General features: G+C 39.3%; 2 protein-coding genes across 3 annotated transcripts in view; both read right to left on the bottom strand.

Moving 5' to 3' along the window:
* Positions 1-3,250, bottom strand: part of necab2 (N-terminal EF-hand calcium binding protein 2) — a 126,281-nt gene extending 123,031 nt beyond the window's left edge. For both annotated transcript variants that reach the window (XM_067502118.1, XM_067502119.1), the window contains exon 1: positions 2,884-3,250. In XM_067502118.1, coding sequence (XP_067358219.1) covers positions 2,884-3,210 — 327 coding nt within the window. In that variant the 5' untranslated portion in view covers positions 3,211-3,250. The remainder of the gene's footprint in view (positions 1-2,883) is intronic.
* A 967-nt stretch (positions 3,251-4,217) lies between these two features.
* The window catches only part of hydin (HYDIN axonemal central pair apparatus protein), a 66,125-nt gene continuing 52,696 nt past the window's right edge, over positions 4,218-17,646 (bottom strand). The window contains exons 74-93 of the mRNA XM_067500815.1: positions 17,236-17,461; positions 14,880-15,080; positions 14,659-14,785; positions 14,180-14,345; positions 13,679-13,826; positions 13,296-13,503; positions 12,975-13,196; positions 12,464-12,633; positions 12,113-12,311; positions 11,853-12,005; positions 11,584-11,754; positions 11,296-11,405; positions 10,831-11,053; positions 9,954-10,163; positions 9,684-9,847; positions 9,133-9,283; positions 8,812-9,042; positions 8,476-8,700; positions 7,948-8,229; positions 4,218-7,800 (exon numbers count right to left, since the gene is read on the bottom strand). Coding sequence (XP_067356916.1) covers positions 7,591-7,800; positions 7,948-8,229; positions 8,476-8,700; positions 8,812-9,042; positions 9,133-9,283; positions 9,684-9,847; positions 9,954-10,163; positions 10,831-11,053; positions 11,296-11,405; positions 11,584-11,754; positions 11,853-12,005; positions 12,113-12,311; positions 12,464-12,633; positions 12,975-13,196; positions 13,296-13,503; positions 13,679-13,826; positions 14,180-14,345; positions 14,659-14,785; positions 14,880-15,080; positions 17,236-17,461 — 3,797 coding nt within the window. The 3' untranslated portion in view covers positions 4,218-7,590. The remainder of the gene's footprint in view (positions 7,801-7,947; positions 8,230-8,475; positions 8,701-8,811; positions 9,043-9,132; positions 9,284-9,683; positions 9,848-9,953; positions 10,164-10,830; positions 11,054-11,295; positions 11,406-11,583; positions 11,755-11,852; positions 12,006-12,112; positions 12,312-12,463; positions 12,634-12,974; positions 13,197-13,295; positions 13,504-13,678; positions 13,827-14,179; positions 14,346-14,658; positions 14,786-14,879; positions 15,081-17,235; positions 17,462-17,646) is intronic.

Raw genomic sequence — 17,646 nt, 5'->3', positions numbered from 1 at the left:
CAGGTGGGATGTGAAAGTCTGAAGTAGAAAAAAATCCCTTCCATCTGACTCACCAAGAAAAAGAAAAGTACTGTACTGTTTAAACGTCAGAATTTTAGACTTTTTAAGTCTCATCAAATATTTCACGTATAAGTGAAACCATGAATTACTAAAGTGATCAACAAAAAATAATTCAGTAAGTACTTTTAAATTAATTATTATGTCATTCTTTAAACCTACAATATGCAACTTAAGCAATGACTAGCATGAGACTGGCATCAATTTACTTTATTATACCCAGCTCCCCCACTCCATGGTCCTCTATACTCTTCTCCATCTGCTGTATGCTGACACACTTTACACGGCCCAAAGGTATTAGTCATTATAAAATTACATTAAACAAGAATGCTGGCAAGACTCGTTCAAAATCTGTCAAAAGAAGTGAATATATCTGCAGGCTCCAAGTGCTGTTCAATGAACCTGATTTCGCAGGAGGCTTCAAACGCAGCTCTCCACTATAATGTCTGGAGCATTTTTCTAGAAAAAAAAGACTGAATATGTTATATAGGACAGAAAAGACTTTAATGAGATTGCACAATATGGGAGATGTAATTGTACATATGGTAGCTTTAAGAAAGAGTATTGGGTATTAGATTAATGGATGAAACAAACTATTTGAATAGGTCACCTATATTGCTCAGATTTTTATGTTGGCACTTTTTTTCATGTTAATTACTAAAAAGCAAAGTAGATCAGCTACACTGTCAACAGTAATGACATCATTGAATTTGCAAACACATCTTATGATGTTTGCCCAAAAAGAAAGAAAACAGGTCTTCACACCTCAACTTAATGGCTTGTTAAAGTATAAGTAAGTGGTGCATTCAGGAAACAGCGTCAGCTATGCTAACAGGCTAAAGTGAGAATAATTAACTGCTGAGACGAGCTGTGTTCCAAATGACAAGCTGTTCTGCATTGTTCTGCTTCCCAGCTGCACTTTGGGGTGCACTCAACTCCACAGAAAACAGCCAACTCTGGAGCTGCTGGAAACAGACACGAAAAGGGAATGTGTTGCAGCGAGGATGTGGTGGATGTGTGTATGGAGTTGTAACAGAAACACAGTGAGAAGAAAATGAAAGACAGCAAAGGGCAGGCATGGAAAAAAACACAGAACAAAGCAGAAACAGAAGACAGAGGCAGCGGGAGAGAGAATGCTGCTTCCATCTTCTAACCTTATTAAGAATGGATGTTATAGTGGCCTGGCAGAGGACAGAGAAGAGGAAGAAGACAAGAAGAATATGGAGAAAAGGAGAGGAGGAGGAAGGGGAGGAGGGAGTACAAAGGATGAAAGGATTTTAAAAAATAATAAGAAAAGTGCGGGGTGAGATGAAGTAGAAGAGAAGAACAGCTAAGGAGAAACAAGAAAGCAAGTAGGATCAAATGAAGAGAATGCACACACACACACACACACACACAATTAAATCCTGGGGTCAATAATATTTGAAATTTGAATATTAACATTTCAAAGGTCAAGCCAATGCATAAATTGGCCTAAATGCCTGAAATGGATCCAGAAGGCATTGTGCGCTCTGCTCATCAATCAATCAGTGTGAGTATAGTCAGGCTCAGGGTGTAAAGGTAAATGCAATATAAGAAAAATCCAGAGGAAACTGGAGAAAATTCAACTTCAATAAGCTGTTTGAAAAAACAACACTGCCTAGATGATCGTGAACAGAAAACGTCTTATCTGACAAAATCTCTGAGATGCAACATCACAAATACAACTCCAACCCTAACACAAAAACCTAACACCATAGGAACAATAGAGTCTTTGTGGGGTTCTCATGACAACAAACCTGTGTAACACACTGAAAAGAGGTCAAATGCATATGGGGTCCTGATCAAAGCATATGAAGCCCCGTACTGCATCTGCCAGAGTGAACAGTCACTCGTTCGTGGAGGGTGTATATGCGGTAAATTGAGCTACACCTCAATCACCCCCTCTACACAAGCACAGAATTGGTTTACTAGGGTAGTAGGATACATTGGCCCTCTGGTCTTGATAATATGGTGGTAATTAGTTTTCCATGGACCTCTTCTTTACCAGTGTATTTGGGTCATGGGCAGGGTCTGAATAAACTGAACTACTTTTCTCTTTTATTTTCTCCCTTAAAGCATTAATGCAACAACAGCTGACCTCGAGGGAACAGACAGAGGGGCGGTGATAAAGAATAAGGCAACAGTGTTAATGACCTGACCTAAATGGACATGGCACTGGAAACTGTCACATCCAACATCCAGCACAAGAGGACTGCCTGTTTGCTGCGTCTGGGTGAGATCAAATGTTGGAATGGGAAAGTAAGACAAAGATCAATAAAATATAGTACTAAGGAATTTCCATGAATAATTCAAGTGTTGTGATAAAACTGGCTTACGCCTCCTATTTAACTTAGTGCTTTGGCTTTCACTGTTAGAAAAGCTATTGAGTTCTTTGGACCGAGCGTAAAAGCAGCACTGAAAGTGACTCTTTACTGCATTGACTTTAATCGACAATAAATTTTGGACGGAGCTAGTAAAACTAGAAAAGCTTTAGAGCGTTTTAGTCGCCAAGATGCGATATGCACAATATATTTTAAAACAGGGCAACAAGGAGAAAGATTGGACTGCGGGCTTTTTCTTTGGCCGTCCTGTCACCGGGGGAGCGCGCTTAGCCGTGTGTCATGGAAGTAAACGAAGTGTCTGTTACCCCGAGAAAACCTGGTGTCTGTTCCGCTGTGATCGAGCTATTTAGCCGTAAAATGCAACATCGCCTCTGTGCGTAAGTGCGCACTACACCGGTCCGTACGCACACCCACCCACCCAACCTGTCAGGCTGACCACTGCCTGGCGGATCTCTATACTTACATCCAAAATAACCGAGATGCCTCTCCGCGGCTCCGGGGCGAAAAACTGTTCCTGAGCCACGGCCACCTCCTCCTTGCTGGAAGCGTACTCCCGGCTGGAGATGTTCTTGTTGTCGCTCATTTTGGTGACGATCCAGCGGACGAGCCCGTCAATTCCACCGGGCTGGGCGCCGCTGTTTCCGGACTGCGCTGCCGTCGCGGACTCGCTGTCCTGACAGGCTACGGGTTTCGGCTGCTCGCGGCTTTCTTGAGCTCGAAGTTTGGCTTGTTCTTTGTTGAGCAGTTTGTGGACTCCGTCCCTACAGTAGCGCGCTGCCTGCTCACACATCCTTTTGCTGCGGAGCGCTCATGCTGCGCTCTATGGGGGGGAGTAAGGCCCCCACCTTCCTTCTTACATCACAGCTTCTACCTCAAAACACACCCACCCATCCAACATATCCTACATACCCCCCCTATTTTTATTAAATATTTTGGGGGTGTTTGAATAGGCAAATATTATTCAACAATAGAATTTTTTAAAACAGGGTAATTTCATCCTGTTATCTCAGTGGTTTGGAGAGTTTAGTCATTTTATTTCACTTCCTCGCGTTTACCAAGCGTCATAATGTTGAGAAACTCCATTTGTTTTATGAGGTCAAACTTTTAAGTATTGTGAACATACTCTCATCCACCTACAGTTTCGGTGGTGGTTTGTTTTTCTAATCTTCAGTCTGAGCAGTCAGTTAACATTTGCTCATGTTGTAATAAAGAGTAATAAAGAGACCAGTCTGGAGTCCTCGGGGCTTACTGGTCAAAAGCAAGCCGGTTGTAACATAATGGATGACATCCACTTTTCGCACTGTTATGTCTGATGTTTAATCTGAACAAAGACAATGCTATACTGCATTTTCATTCCTTCTTTAAATAGACAGCAGGTGATGATGTGAGCCCCCAGTCTTGTGTGGCTTACTGTGCCCCAATGGGAGGATCAGAGGATTTTCTCTCTGAGTCTCTTAAACTGTCACCCAGCTTCTCATTAGAGGTGTGTGTGTGGGGGGTTGGGGGGCAGGTCTAACCTTTGGTAATGAGCGTGTCTCCCGGCTCTGCCCTTTTAGCTGAGTATTCAGGCTTTCCTGCAAGGTGCTGTGTTTCTAACAGCGCGCTGGCTTGAACAAATTAACTCCTGGATAGTTGACACTTAAACTCTCACTTTATCAGAATGACTAAAATGCAAAAAAGTTATGTATCTTCCCCCATCAGTGAAGAACTGGAAGTCTTAGAAGAATCACTTGACATGATTGCCCCCATGTGGAAATGAGTCTGCAATTCAGGCCTGAACAGGTTTTCTCTGCAGGATTTATTGAGTTAATTATTAATTCATGAACACATTGCAACAACTAATTATTTAAGCCACAAAAATACACCCAGGGCAATTTTGGGTTGTATTTTTGGCATTTACATTGTTCAGATTTAACTGTCAAAACAGCAAACTAAAGCATCATAAACAGTATACAAAATTAAAAAGTGAAAATATTATATTTATAATTAAATTATTATATATAAAGTAATTTCCAGTCTAAATGCACTTTTAGAGTCTGCTTGTGTCCCTTCCTTTGTGTGTGGGAGTGTACATATCTTTCTCTAAGCCTAATGTTGTGCTCATTTCATGTTAAATAATTTTGTGTTTGCTGTCCAAAATGACCATTCTGTCAAGACTCATCATAACAACTGTAAATTACATATACAATCACTACTTGTGTTGTTAGGGCAACACCTGTTGTTTTCCCGGTCAAAAGTGACCAGGAATATTTGGTGTACAAAGGGAACTAGAAAAAGCATTTCCAAAAAGAAAATGCACTCTGAATGTTTCAGCACTGAAAGGATTTTACAAGCGATGCTGAAAAAAGGCTGAACTGATTTTGCTGAAATAGCTGAAGATTTTACTGCAAAAATGTAAAAAAGCTGAATTTAAACTTCACTGATTTAAAAAAGCTTAATCGTTTTGCCTCAAGTAGCTGTAACAGGAACTAGTTGCATGAAAAACCCAGAAACTGTTGAAATGTAATAGCTGAGTGCAAAGTTCAAGTGAAATACATGAAGAATAGTAGAATTTATAAAATACTACTAAAACTACAATCATGTTAAAGCTGAAAGATAAAGTATGCAGAACCGTTTAGATCTGAATGTTATGAAAGTTGAAGAGGGTTTTAGCAATTGTGCAATCAGCTGAATACTGAAAAAGCTAAATGGAAATAAGATGTCTTTAAGAAGCTGTACACTTTGGTAGTTTAACAATTTTTTAACTTCATACCAAGCCTCAAAGTATATAAACAGGAGAGTGATAGTGTTCAAAAATTGGCATGAATTACTTGTCATCATTGACATCAGTCCTGTATTCTTGTCTCTGTCTCGTGTTTTTTTTTTTTAGGAAAAAAAACTTTCTGTTAGCTCTGGGGTCTGGGTTTTTTTTTTTAATTTCACAACCCCTTTGAGGAACTCCCAGATTTTGATAATTTAAATTAAAATTTCAGGTCAGTGAATTAGAAATAATCAGTTAAACAGACCAAAGATAGTCCACAAAATTAGTATTGAAAATGATGACTCATGGTTGGGGGGGTGCTATTTGATAGCTTCTGTTTCCAGAGACAGGGACAGAGGTGATGGGCAAGAGACACTCAGCTGCAGTTTTTTTGTGTTTGATACATGTTTGTATACAGACACATGGCAGATGAGACTCAAAACTTTGCGTCAGAAAAGTTTAAATTCAGCTTACTTTTGAACTTAGAAATTTTAGCGTTTTTTCATTTTTTTGGTAAAAGTTTCAGCTTTTTCTGTGAAATCAGTTCAGCCTTTTTCAGCATCGCTTGTAAAATTCTTTCAGTGCTGAAACATTCACAGTGCATTTTCTTTTTGGAAATGCTTTTTCTAGTTCTCCGTCATGTGAAGAAATTGAAGTCACGGTCAGCTTTCATCTGAGTCTGCTCAGGAAATTCTTGAACCCTCTAACAATAGTGTTAAATGAAGGAGTTTGGTGGCACTGTCTGTGATTTTGGCCAAATCCTTGTAAAACCCTAAGGCTCATCAAAATGTGAAGCAGGTTTTCTGAAAGCTGACAATTTACTCTATCTAATTTTTCTTTCTCTTTATTCTATAATGGTCTGTGAAAGCTACTAAAAACTGAGAGAGCAGAAGAGAAAAACCGAGAAAAAAAAAGTTCTGCAGAAGAGCAGAAGTTCGGGTGTGTGATGTCATAACGACACTGCTGGAAGAGAGCAGAAATTGACAAAAATTGCATAAAACTAAAACTACAATTATTCAAAAACCTTAAAAGATAATAAAAACTTGAATGGAAGAGTAATAGCTGAAAGTCTTGGGGTTTGCTGAAAGTTTGAATGGTCGAATGAATTTCTCTAAGCTGAACTATGGTTAAAGATGAAAGATGACAAAGCTGCAGAAAAACGTGTGGAAGAAATCAGAATATTAACAATAATAATGATAAAGATTAGAATAACATTATCCCAAAACTACACTTTACAATTTCATAATATTCCAACACCAATGTCCCAATACATTAAAGAACAACTTACAAGAACAATAACATTACAATGTTCAATACTCTATCAGATGTGTTTTTGCCTGATCACTAAAAAAAACTGAAAACTAAAGAAATCCGGCTTCTATACAAGGTGGAGTGGGTTAACTCATACTTCAATCGTATTTTTACTCATAGACATGTTGGACAATATGTGCAGGTTGTTGCACGAGCCTTGCAAAAATATGCATTTATGGCACGTTATGCTTGTTTTCACATTTCTTGGTGCACACAGACTGCAGCTCTTGTTTTTGTCACCTTTCTCTCTCTTGCAGCAAGTAATCTTGCTTCTCAGCCTTGTATCTTTCCTTTGCGTTTATGGATCTGTACACACCAGTCAAAGACAAAAGACCCATGTATGCTTTGCTTGTCTGGGGTACCTCCTTTTTACCCTCCAAGTTGGTCGTGTTTACCACTGTGGTTTCAATGGACTCAGTCAGGAACAGTTCAAAGCAGGATTTGATGTCATTAGTCCAGCATATGGCATATTTTGTAGGTCCTGGTGTCATCCTGATGACATCTTTAGCTAAAAGCCTACTTGATTCTTAGGTGGGGATGAAGACTAGGATAAGCTCCCATTCTTTGATTTGAATGTGCAGCCTGAGCTTGGCCGTCCTCTTCATTACTGGATTCCTCCCTGTCAGTTATTTCTTGCACTGGATTATAGCTTCTGACACTTCCACGTTTAATCTATCCTCATTGTCAATTTCCTGGCCTCTCTCCTTGTCACCAGTATGGTGATCAAATATTTAATATATAGGAGTCTCACTTCTGCCATGGCGCTCCCACACAGTGAACTGTGAGCATGGCCTCAAAAAAACATTATATATAAAAAAGCTACAAGAAAAGTTAAAAGCCAACAGTTGTAGGTGTGTGTGTGTCCATCTGACAAATGAGGATGTAACTGAGCTCAGTACTTTACCCCAGTTGTCTCCCCTATTCAGTTCTAATGAAGAGTCATTTTTGACCGTTTGACATTTTTGAACACCAAGAGTGTACAAAAGTTAACTAGAACACACAAAATTGTATGCAACTTAATACAATTTATTTTGTGTGTTGAAATCCTTTTTATTGACTACATTTTTCAGAGATAAAACTTTTAAATCGATCAAATTTGAACAGAACACAACATAAGGGCTACGGTGACTCAGGGCGGTACCCCTTCAGGTAGCAGACCCATGAGTAGGGCTTGCTGTGACCTTCGGAGGACTGAGTCGAGATGGTCAGCTTGCCAAACCATGGCCCTGCAGAGCCATCTGCAGGAGCCTCGAAGGACACCATGATGTTTTGTGTCTTCTTGGAGAGCATGGTGTCCACACCTTTGATGGTAAAACAGGGGTTATCCACCTAGGAGCAGGGTAAATGGTGCTTAGACAACATATTACAGATTTTATAGTAAGTGAAACTAATGTATTAAATATTTCACATTTTGTAAAAGCTAGAGATGTAAGAGATGTAAACTGAGCCATGAACCAAGTTCTACTAGATGTTTACCTGAAAAAAGAAAGTCATGGTCTGCAGGAACACATTTTTAAAAGGAATGTTGATGTTGCGACCAGCTCTCACACCAAACGGACCTTGGGCTTTGGGAGGAAGACAGATCCCATTTAAGGGAAAGATAAATTCACCACCAATTGCCGAGGATAGGTTGAGTTGCCCTCTCACTTCCCCCAGTTGATGAGGTTCAAAGCAAACCTCCACGCTTGCTTCTGCCCCTGCATGGAAGCCTGGTGAAGCACTAACACTTTTTTCCACAGTGAAAGCTGGGCTATCACTCTACAGGAGAAAGATGACAAGAAGAAGAGTATATGATATCCCCACAAAATTAACTTGTATATCACTTGTGTTCCATTAATATTTTTGTAATTGTGAAATATGATTTGATCTTTTTGAATGATTTTCCAGTTCTCTTTACAATCTCTCTTCAAATTAAAGGCAGTATGTGCAGTATCACAAGACGATGATATGAACCTTCATTTCATCAAAAAAAATTTGCTTTAACAGAAAAAAATATGATCTTACCTTGCATGAGTATTCTGCTTTGGAGTGGGAATAGCTGATAAACTTCACAAGAACAGAGTGGCTGCTTCCCAGTGAAGCACTGAAGTGAACTGTTTTCTCTGGTGGTGGGGGCAGAGCTTTGAGAAGCAGATCATAGTAGAAGTAGCCCAGTTCACTACTAGACAGAGTCAGTCGGGCTGTAGACTCGCCTGCCCGCTGTGGCTGGTACTCAAAGCTCAGAGAACACTACAGAGAGGAGACACATACCATAGACACATGGTGTGTGAATTAAAGTTTCTTTGTGAGCACACAGCAGAATATTTTTACAGTATGGGAAAAGCTGTGCTCTGTATCCACCTTGGACTGTCCTGGCACAGTGTGCTGATGTGGGGCACTGATGTCAACACATTTACACTCAGTGGTGAGACATATTGAAGTGGTCAGGGGGTTCTCCACCTGTACAGTGGCTGAGACTGTCCGACGGACAGTAGTTACCAGCTCAATGATGGATAGGACTCCTGGTAATGTGGCTTTGAAGTTAATGAGGAAGAACAAGTATTCACCTGTCCTCTCGTTATTAAATGTTACCTGAGAAAAAATGTTAAAGGGGAATGTCAGGGAAAGGTTCAGGAATGTATTCAGATCTGGAAGTAAAAATGTGTGTACATGTGATCAAACCTTGGTGTTGTACTGCCCCTCTCTGTATGTAAAGAAAGACACTTTGTAATCTCTCTTGGCAAGACCAGGAACATCAATGTACTCTAGACCTTTGAGAGACACTGTAGAATCTGGCTTGTCGGGCTTTACGATCTCCATCAGCACATGGAAGCTAAGCACAGAAAAACGTATCATTCCATCATATACCTGTTATACAGGAACTGGAAAGTGCCATCTTCGCACAATAGAATAAGTGTAACATTAAGGTGCTATAAGTATTAACTCATTTTCGAATGGATGATAGAAAAAACAACACTTCTTGATTAGTACTGTTTATGTGCAACTACAGTTGCTGCAAATTGATTTTATACTTATTTTACATGTGGAATTAACAAACAAAGAAACTAACAATATTTGAAAAAATACAAAAAAAGAATAAAGTTGAGAAATAAAGCTATGATAATTAGGATTCAATCATTCATTGTATTGGAATTATTATTGCTTGTACTTTTGCACTGCAGTTACTCTGAGATGTGTGTGTGTGTGTTTGTGTATCTGTGTAAGTGTTTTACCGCTGTTGTGTAGACAGCCAATTGTGCACAGGGAGCAGTTCTGTGTGTTGAGTCTTGGCAGGCAGTTCATGCACAATAGTGTTCTCTGCCTTGGGAGGATCAGCAGTTCCCTGAAGGTAGTACAGCATGCCTGTCCCATCAGGAAAGGTGAAAAATACTGATCCCTGAGGAAATAAAATTCAAGCTCATGTCTGAGAAAATAATGTCACATCTCATTAATTACATTGGTTTATTTGTATATGCATATATTTTATCTTAGTGTTCCTCTACCAGGTGTTTCTTTCCATCAGTGGTCATAGTCAGTGGGCGGTAGGTGACTTCATATGTCTTGTTTTGGAGGGGTTCAAGGGTCAGGGAGGGTGCAGCGCTCCACTGCTCACCCTCAATGACTGGTCTGATGCTGCAACGCTGGTTTGTTGGGTTGAACACTGGCAATGTCTGGGTGTGTGAGCCACGTACAGGGCACACAAAATTCACCACCTTCAGACAATATGAGGAAAGCAGATATTTATGCAATAAGTAATATGAAGGCATCTCTACATTACAGTTAACAACATTTTCTACAAATGTAATCAAAAGGGAACTACAGTATTATTCAGCTTATAAAAAGTGTCACATTTTCTAAATTCTTTATGCTGAGGCCCTAAAGGCTAATCAGTTAATTGAAAACAAATTTCCACAGTCCCTGTCTGTTTGAGCAAGAGCCAAATCAATCATCCACATTTTCTGACTCAGGTTTTTTTAACCATCATTAAATTGAGAGGTTAGATTGCTGACAAGGCACCATTTAGATGTCGTGCCAAATGGAGCCCTCAGATCAATATTCAAATCACTAGGTTCATAACATTGCTGTGCAATATGTGGAACCTATATAAAATATGATGATTAATATGGTTGATTAGTGAGGCATCACACATATGAAAGACCTTGTTATGAAAGCAGTAACAATGATGAGATGCTTACACATGCATATGAAAGTTCAGTGTAAGCTAAAATTCCCTGGCTCTGGTTTTGTTTATTTTCACAATTCTTTAGATTGGAAACACCATTTAAGTTTTTGCTTGAAGAATGGGCTGTAATTGCTATGTCACTACCCAATACTATATTTGAAAAAACAGATCAAAAACGTAAAGTGCATTAGTCAAACCTCTTTGCCAGTGGAAGCTACAATGCAGGAGCCTGTCACAGTGAGGCTGACAGAGGAGGAGGAGCCATCAACAAAGCAAGCCAGGTTCTCATATCTTATGTCATTACTCAGTTCCTCTGGGGCAAATGTGACTTCAAATGTAACCTCCATGCCTGCAGCAATGTAACCTTTAGCTGGTGAGATGGTCAACTCTGGAGGAAAATTCTTAGTTTTCCATTGAAATCTGGTTACAAAGTACAGAAGACATACATATAATAATTAAAGAGCAGGACATAATATTGTATGTCCAATATGTGGAGAATTCTGATAATTAATTTGAAGACTGCAAAAAAACAATATTATACAGTTCATCTGTAATGCATATGTATTTCTACTGCAGTGTGGAAGAGTCTTTGTGAGGGGTTTAACTCTCAGATAAGCTGCAGGAAAGTATCACAGTGGACAATATGCTGTATAGTACATTACCTGGCACCAAGGTCTCCTGTGTTCATCATGACAATTCTTTTCTTGGCCTGGCAGCGCTGAACTACAGCTCCAAAAGCCAAGTGGTCTTGGTCCAGCAGCACCTCCACCCCCTAAGAGTTTAAATTGAAAAAAGTTGTTTATATGCGTTCATCTATTAACAGAACAAAAAAATGGATTATTATCAGACCATATAAAATGTTGTAATATAGGTAAACATTCTTCAGAATGGAATCTAGTGCCTGTGAAAGCTAAGCAAATACAGTACATGCATCATTTGCAGCAGGCTACCTGGCAGCAGCCTTGAATTGTCAGCAGGTGGTGTAACAGGCCTGCAAACTCAGCCTGCAGCTCGGCCTTAAAGGGAGGGATGTACTGACAAGGTGAAAATTGGACTTCAACATTAGAAGAACCCCCATTGGCTTTCAGACACAGATTACCTGCTGGACTGATTTTCAGGTCCTGAATGAAGAGAATAGGTTAAACTAGAGAGGAAATATCTGTTGCCTGTGTTTGAACCATTGTTAACCACTATTTTAATTGTGTGTTTGTATCCCTACCTTTGGGTCTAATGGAGTGTTTGTGTTGAGAACCAGGGTAAAGGAAACATCTAAAGCGCTGCGGTTGACTATAACCACCTGTTTTTTCACTTTCTGGCCCAACATCACAGATCCAAGTTTTATCTTTTTGTGCTTTGGATTTTCCACTGTCAGCTGAGATAAATTGAAGCAGACACAAGATAATAAAGAAGAATAAACACAACAGCTTTTAATAGATTATATACAATAATCAAATAGATATGGTCAATTAATTTACTCACGTTCATCTCAATGCCTCGTCCCAGGATGTCCACATGTTTCCTCACACAGCTGTTAAAGATAAAAGTGATCTTTTCATAGTATCGATCTGCCTCACGGGGATAGAAGGTTAGTGGCACCTCCATCACAGCACCAGGGGACAAAATATCTGGGTGGAAGTCCATCTCCAGGTAAGAGGTGTTCTCAAACTGGCACTGGATGCTGAGGGAAGTGAAGTAGAGTATAGGATGTTTTCACTTGTGTGGATTTTTAACTCTCAAACTCTTTACGCTTTTATGTTCTAAGCCAAATAAAAAATATTATTCATGCAGTAAACGCCTTAACACATGCAGAATAAAATAATGGATAATTACCTGATGTCCCGTTCATCTTTGTTGCTGATGACTAGAGTTTTGGAGGGTGGAACCATTCCAGGACAGTGCAAAAAGCACTTGCCAAAGTTGAACTTGGTGAAGGAGAATTCAAGGCTCGGTGCTACAGCCCTGCCTTTAATGGCAAAGGTAAATGTTGGGCCATGCTTCACCTGATGGGAAGTAACAAGAGTGAGAAATGTAGGAAAGAAAAAAGTAGAGTGGACCCATAAAGAACAATCAAGAATAAGTACAAAGCTGTGGTACTACAGTTGTATTTAGTGACTTCAAAGGCAATTAGAACCAAACAAACATTCAAAAAGAAAAAGGATACTGAAGAATATTAGCTACAGAAAAGTCCCCCTTTTGATATCTTCTATCTTTTGTAGTGGTTGCGGTAAAACTGCAATGTTAAATTTTAAATTTACTTTGATATGTGCTTCTAGGAGCTGTAAGACGTGTATAACCCCTTAATTGAAGCCTTAAAATTTTATCTAGGTGATTAGTATCTCACCTTGATACTCAGTCTGACATCCTGCAGTTTACAAATGCTCTGTGGATGAAAGAAGAGGGATGACTGCAGCTGCTTTCCAACCTCTATTACAGCATTTTGTGGTTTTGCCTCTAAGTGCTGGAGCAGCTCACTGGGACCCGTGATTTCAAAGTTCACAACTAGATTGAATCTTGCCAGACAGGACACCACAAAATTGAAAGTAGATTGCTCTGAAATCCCCACCTACAAGGAGTGTATATGAACAGAGGGAAAATTACTATTAAATGATATTTAAACTTGTGAATGTGAGTTTTTGTATCTGTGATAGAAAACTGTGCTAACCTTTCCGAAATCCAAAGTTTCCTGGTCTGTGGGTTTGACCTCTCTGAATCCTCCGTCAGGGTACTTAATTTGGACCAAAGTGCTCATGGTAAAACAGTCTGCCTTAACAGTGAGCGTGAGTGGCTCTGACTTCCTCTTCACCCTCAGAACTAACCTGAAGTTCACATATCCATCCCGGCAAGGTGTGAAGCATAGTGACAATGGCAACCTGTACAAGAGAGTTCACAACAACTAATACACTGCTCTCTGTGACTATCTCCAATATGCTATTAGAGGAGCTAATGCAGCCACTACACACAAAACACTTTAAAAGTTAGATATTAAGTAATAGCATCTTGGAATGTCATTTACAGTAACAGACAAAATGCTATAGTGCCAATAACCTGTTTTTAGGTGCCACATTGCCAGTCATTGGCTGCACAATTAGAGTGGATTGCTGGTCTTCACAGAGAAGAGAAGACTCCAGGACTGAGAAGCGGAAGGGTTCCAGCTCACCATTGACCAGATAGACTGTCTGCTCCACTCTACGACCTATGCACAGGCACGCACGCACGCGCACACACACACACACAAACACACACACAAAACATCACACATAGCTAGCAAAATATCTGCTGAGAACCCTTGCGCTAACATTAACATAGATCTGAAGTGTTTTTGTTTGAATATTGGATATGTTCAAATCACACAGATTTACAGAGACATACATTATATGTTTTTAATGTTTTTTTTATTTTGTTAATTCCATTAATATCATCAAATCTTCAGTAAAGATTGTGTTGGCTTAAGCATCTGTATGATGAATGTGGACTATACGATTAATTTAGAAAATGAAAAGTTCTGCATATGGTATGTGAGCTTGAGAGCAATGTTACAATACATACCTACAAGCAGCTCTCCTAAATCAAGGTGAGGTCTGTTGAGATAGACAAGTGGGTCTCTAGTGTGTCCCACACACAGCAAAGGAACAGACAGTGACAGAGACTCAATCACAAAGTTCCAGGATGATTCCACCACTTCCAGGTGCTCAGCTACATATTCAAAACACATCTGTACACACACAGACAGAGTAGAGGCTTATTATTAGTTTACAACTTAACAGCAGTAGTATATAAAGATGAGGATAGAATAAAAGAGGGACAGGTGTAAATATGGACAACCTACAACTTTTCACATCAGACAAGACCAAACATAGAGATACTAGCAGTAATGAGAAGAGACAAAAACTTGACTGATGAAGACTGACTGATGAATGAATGAAATAAAGTATGAAAAGAGGTGAGATTAGTTTACATATTGTATGAAACTGGAAGAGAAGTGAAATGAGATACCATTACCCTTTTTAAGTGCATTCAAACCTTACCTCCACCTTCTTCCCAGGTAGAATGGTACCACATTGGGTTAGACAGAGGAAGTGGCTGCCACCTTTGTCCTTACATTTCCACATGAATGAATAGGGTTTAGTCGTTGGGTTCAGCACCGTAAAACATCTGTTTAGAAAGCAAGAACACACGTATTGTATTCAAAGTGACAAGGTTTCACGCCAATGCAGATGAAAAGCTCTTATCTCTCTATGTAGGTTACCTTCTAATTGGTGCAGATAAGCCAACAGCATTGAACTCTATGACTTTAATTTCAGGGTCGAAATGGGACCTGAATTTATGTTTGCGGCAATCACCACTGATGTAGTCTGACTCTTCAAGGTCAAAGTGGCAGTGGGGCAAAAGGCTGCGGCCACACACTGTGATGCAGGGAGCCTGAACCCCATCCTCCAAGTTGGACATACTGAGAGAAATGTGCAAACAAGAAACAAAAAACAATAACACATTTTAAAATGTAAAGACATCGACTCCCTTCATCACAATCAACAGCATAACTAAAGCTTTGGGACAGTAATCTCTGAAGACACAAATTCTTTCCATGCAAGCACAGGGCAGCATTGCACCTTAAGAAGAGTGGGTCCAGGTTCCAGCATGGACAATTAAATTAGTTCCCACAGTTTCTTGTCAAACTATTAAGGTAATTTTTACTATGGCTGATGTGAGAATGGAGAACTTGTTCTTGTACTTTTTACTGGTTTATTCTTTGTTCTTTGAATGTTAAATGAAGAGTTTGATGGGATGGTAATACAGTAAGTGGTTCACTGGAGTCAATACTTTGCTAATGTTACATAAATTAAATAGTAGCATTAAGTGTGCATTCACTCCAGGACCTTTTATTATGGGTAGATTACATTTCTAGAGTCAGCACAGTCAGTAAAAATGTAAAAACAACATCCATTTAGCCAGCACAGAAAACTGCTTTGAAAGGGGGACAAAGGTGCTAAGATAATGCACAGCTCAGTTCCTATTACAGTAGACTTAATTTATTTATTGAATTAATTTTTTGTGTATTTTGAGCTCTGTTACATATTTTGCTCCCCTGATCAAGTCAGTTTACTTTTTGGATAACTGATGGAACTTAAAGGCCTAATCTCATACCCCTTCCTCTTGTTTTCAAGTGCTCCCACATTTTTGAGTTGACCCTAAAAAACAGGGTCATAAGGGGTGGTGGTTAGAATTTCTCCCTATATAATTGAACAACCCTTTGAAACCCCTTCAGCCAAATGGGTGGTCTCATGTGCAAAGGTGTCTTCAGTAAAGCCATAGACTGTAAAAATACAGGGACACCTCTACAATTTTTTTATGGGCCAGTTAACATAAAACTAAAACTAAAAATAGACATTTATTCATAGGGTGTGTCAAAAATTCCCATGGTTAAGGACTTTTTAAATTGGTCTTAAGACAATATTAAGGGGCCTATATGTATATTTGTATGTATGTGACAACAAGTTGTTTATGTTTTGCACAGCAGTGGTGACATATTATACCTGACACATAACTGCCCTGTAAGAAACGCGAAAAAAATGCACTCAAAAGTTCACCGGAGACTCATGAAAATTCAACAGTCCTACTAAGCTAAATCGAGTCTGTGTCTATAAAAGTTAGTGTTGAAATAAATTTCACTCAAATAGATCCTTGGGAGCTGAGGCATAGGAATATCTAACAACATGGGCAACTTTGTTATTGTAACCCTGGCTTTTCAGTCAAAAAATGAGAGTTAACTAAGTGAATTTGTATTTCACAGATTCAATATGTGGGGTATTTTTGTGGGGTAATGCCATTTGTGGTTTTGGGACACTAATAATTTGACAAAATTTGCTCACACTCTGAGTTTGGATCTCGTGTGTGTGTGTGTCGCTTTATGGCTTCTCCTTTTCTCCTGTTTCTGCCTACATGGTTTGGGTTTTCATCTTTCCAGGTTGATTGGGTACAGTTAAAGAGTAGCATATTTGCCTCACCTTTATAGAAACAAACAGAGTATGCCAAGGATCATGCTATGATAGACAGGAGAGACTGGGTGATTGATCTGTGTTTATGTTTTTTAATTTACTCTTATTTAACTGTTTTCATCTGTGTAGTGTCATTATGAATCTGTGCTTCATCACATATGCAAAACTCCTCAAAGTCCAACGTAGTTTGTAGTAACACTGACAATTTGAAAGACAATGATTTGATTGGTATTTGTCAAACTGTTAAACTTGAAGTGAGTCTCAGCTGTTCTTTGATGTGCATTTTGGTCCCCATTTTTTCAGTGCAGTCATGTTCCAGATAAATTGTGTCATGACGTGCAGGACAAACAGTAACAAATCTTGTGACCGAGACCTTTTTGCCAGGTAACCATCTACTGTAAAGATAAATATTGTATTGTATAATACTGACCAGCTGGAAAAATTTCAGGTATCAGGTAAGCATTTCTTTAATGCTTACCTGAGCAATTGATCTGCACAAGCCAGAGAAAAAAAAAAGTTATCCACATAAGAAAACCTTTTCATGACCGTGTAAGTTTAGGATGCCATGTTAGTACTAAACTTACTGTATCATCTTGACATTGCAATTACCTGCAGAACAGCCTGCCCTGAAACTGGGCCACCTCCAGAGGTGAAAAGTGAACACTGAACTTCTGTGTGGAACCTGGTTTTATTGCCCCTATGTTGGGCTCAACACTGAAAGGCAGCAGCTTGGGGTTTCCTATCCCCGACATCCCACCGGCCAGAGTACTGGGAGGACGTTCTCGAGACAACATTCCCTCTGACTGGCTGCCAGGTTGAGAGTTGAATGTTCCGTCTGGTACAGAGAAGACATTTCCACATTTAGAGAAAGTGTTAGCATTTAATAAAATTTAAATAGGTATAGTCAATGCAAACAGTTAATGCCTATAGCCTGTACAAATGAAGAACAAATGTTGAAGAATAAAGCTGATGATTTAATTGCAAAAGAAATTTTACATTCACTCATTATAGCTGCCTGTC

The sequence above is a fragment of the Channa argus genome, chromosome 4, assembly GCF_033026475.1.
Source record: "Channa argus isolate prfri chromosome 4, Channa argus male v1.0, whole genome shotgun sequence".
In the NCBI taxonomy this organism is placed as follows: domain Eukaryota; kingdom Metazoa; phylum Chordata; class Actinopteri; order Anabantiformes; family Channidae; genus Channa; species Channa argus.
Note: the sequence above shows the minus strand (reverse complement) of the source record. Positions and strands in the feature narration are given on the sequence as shown.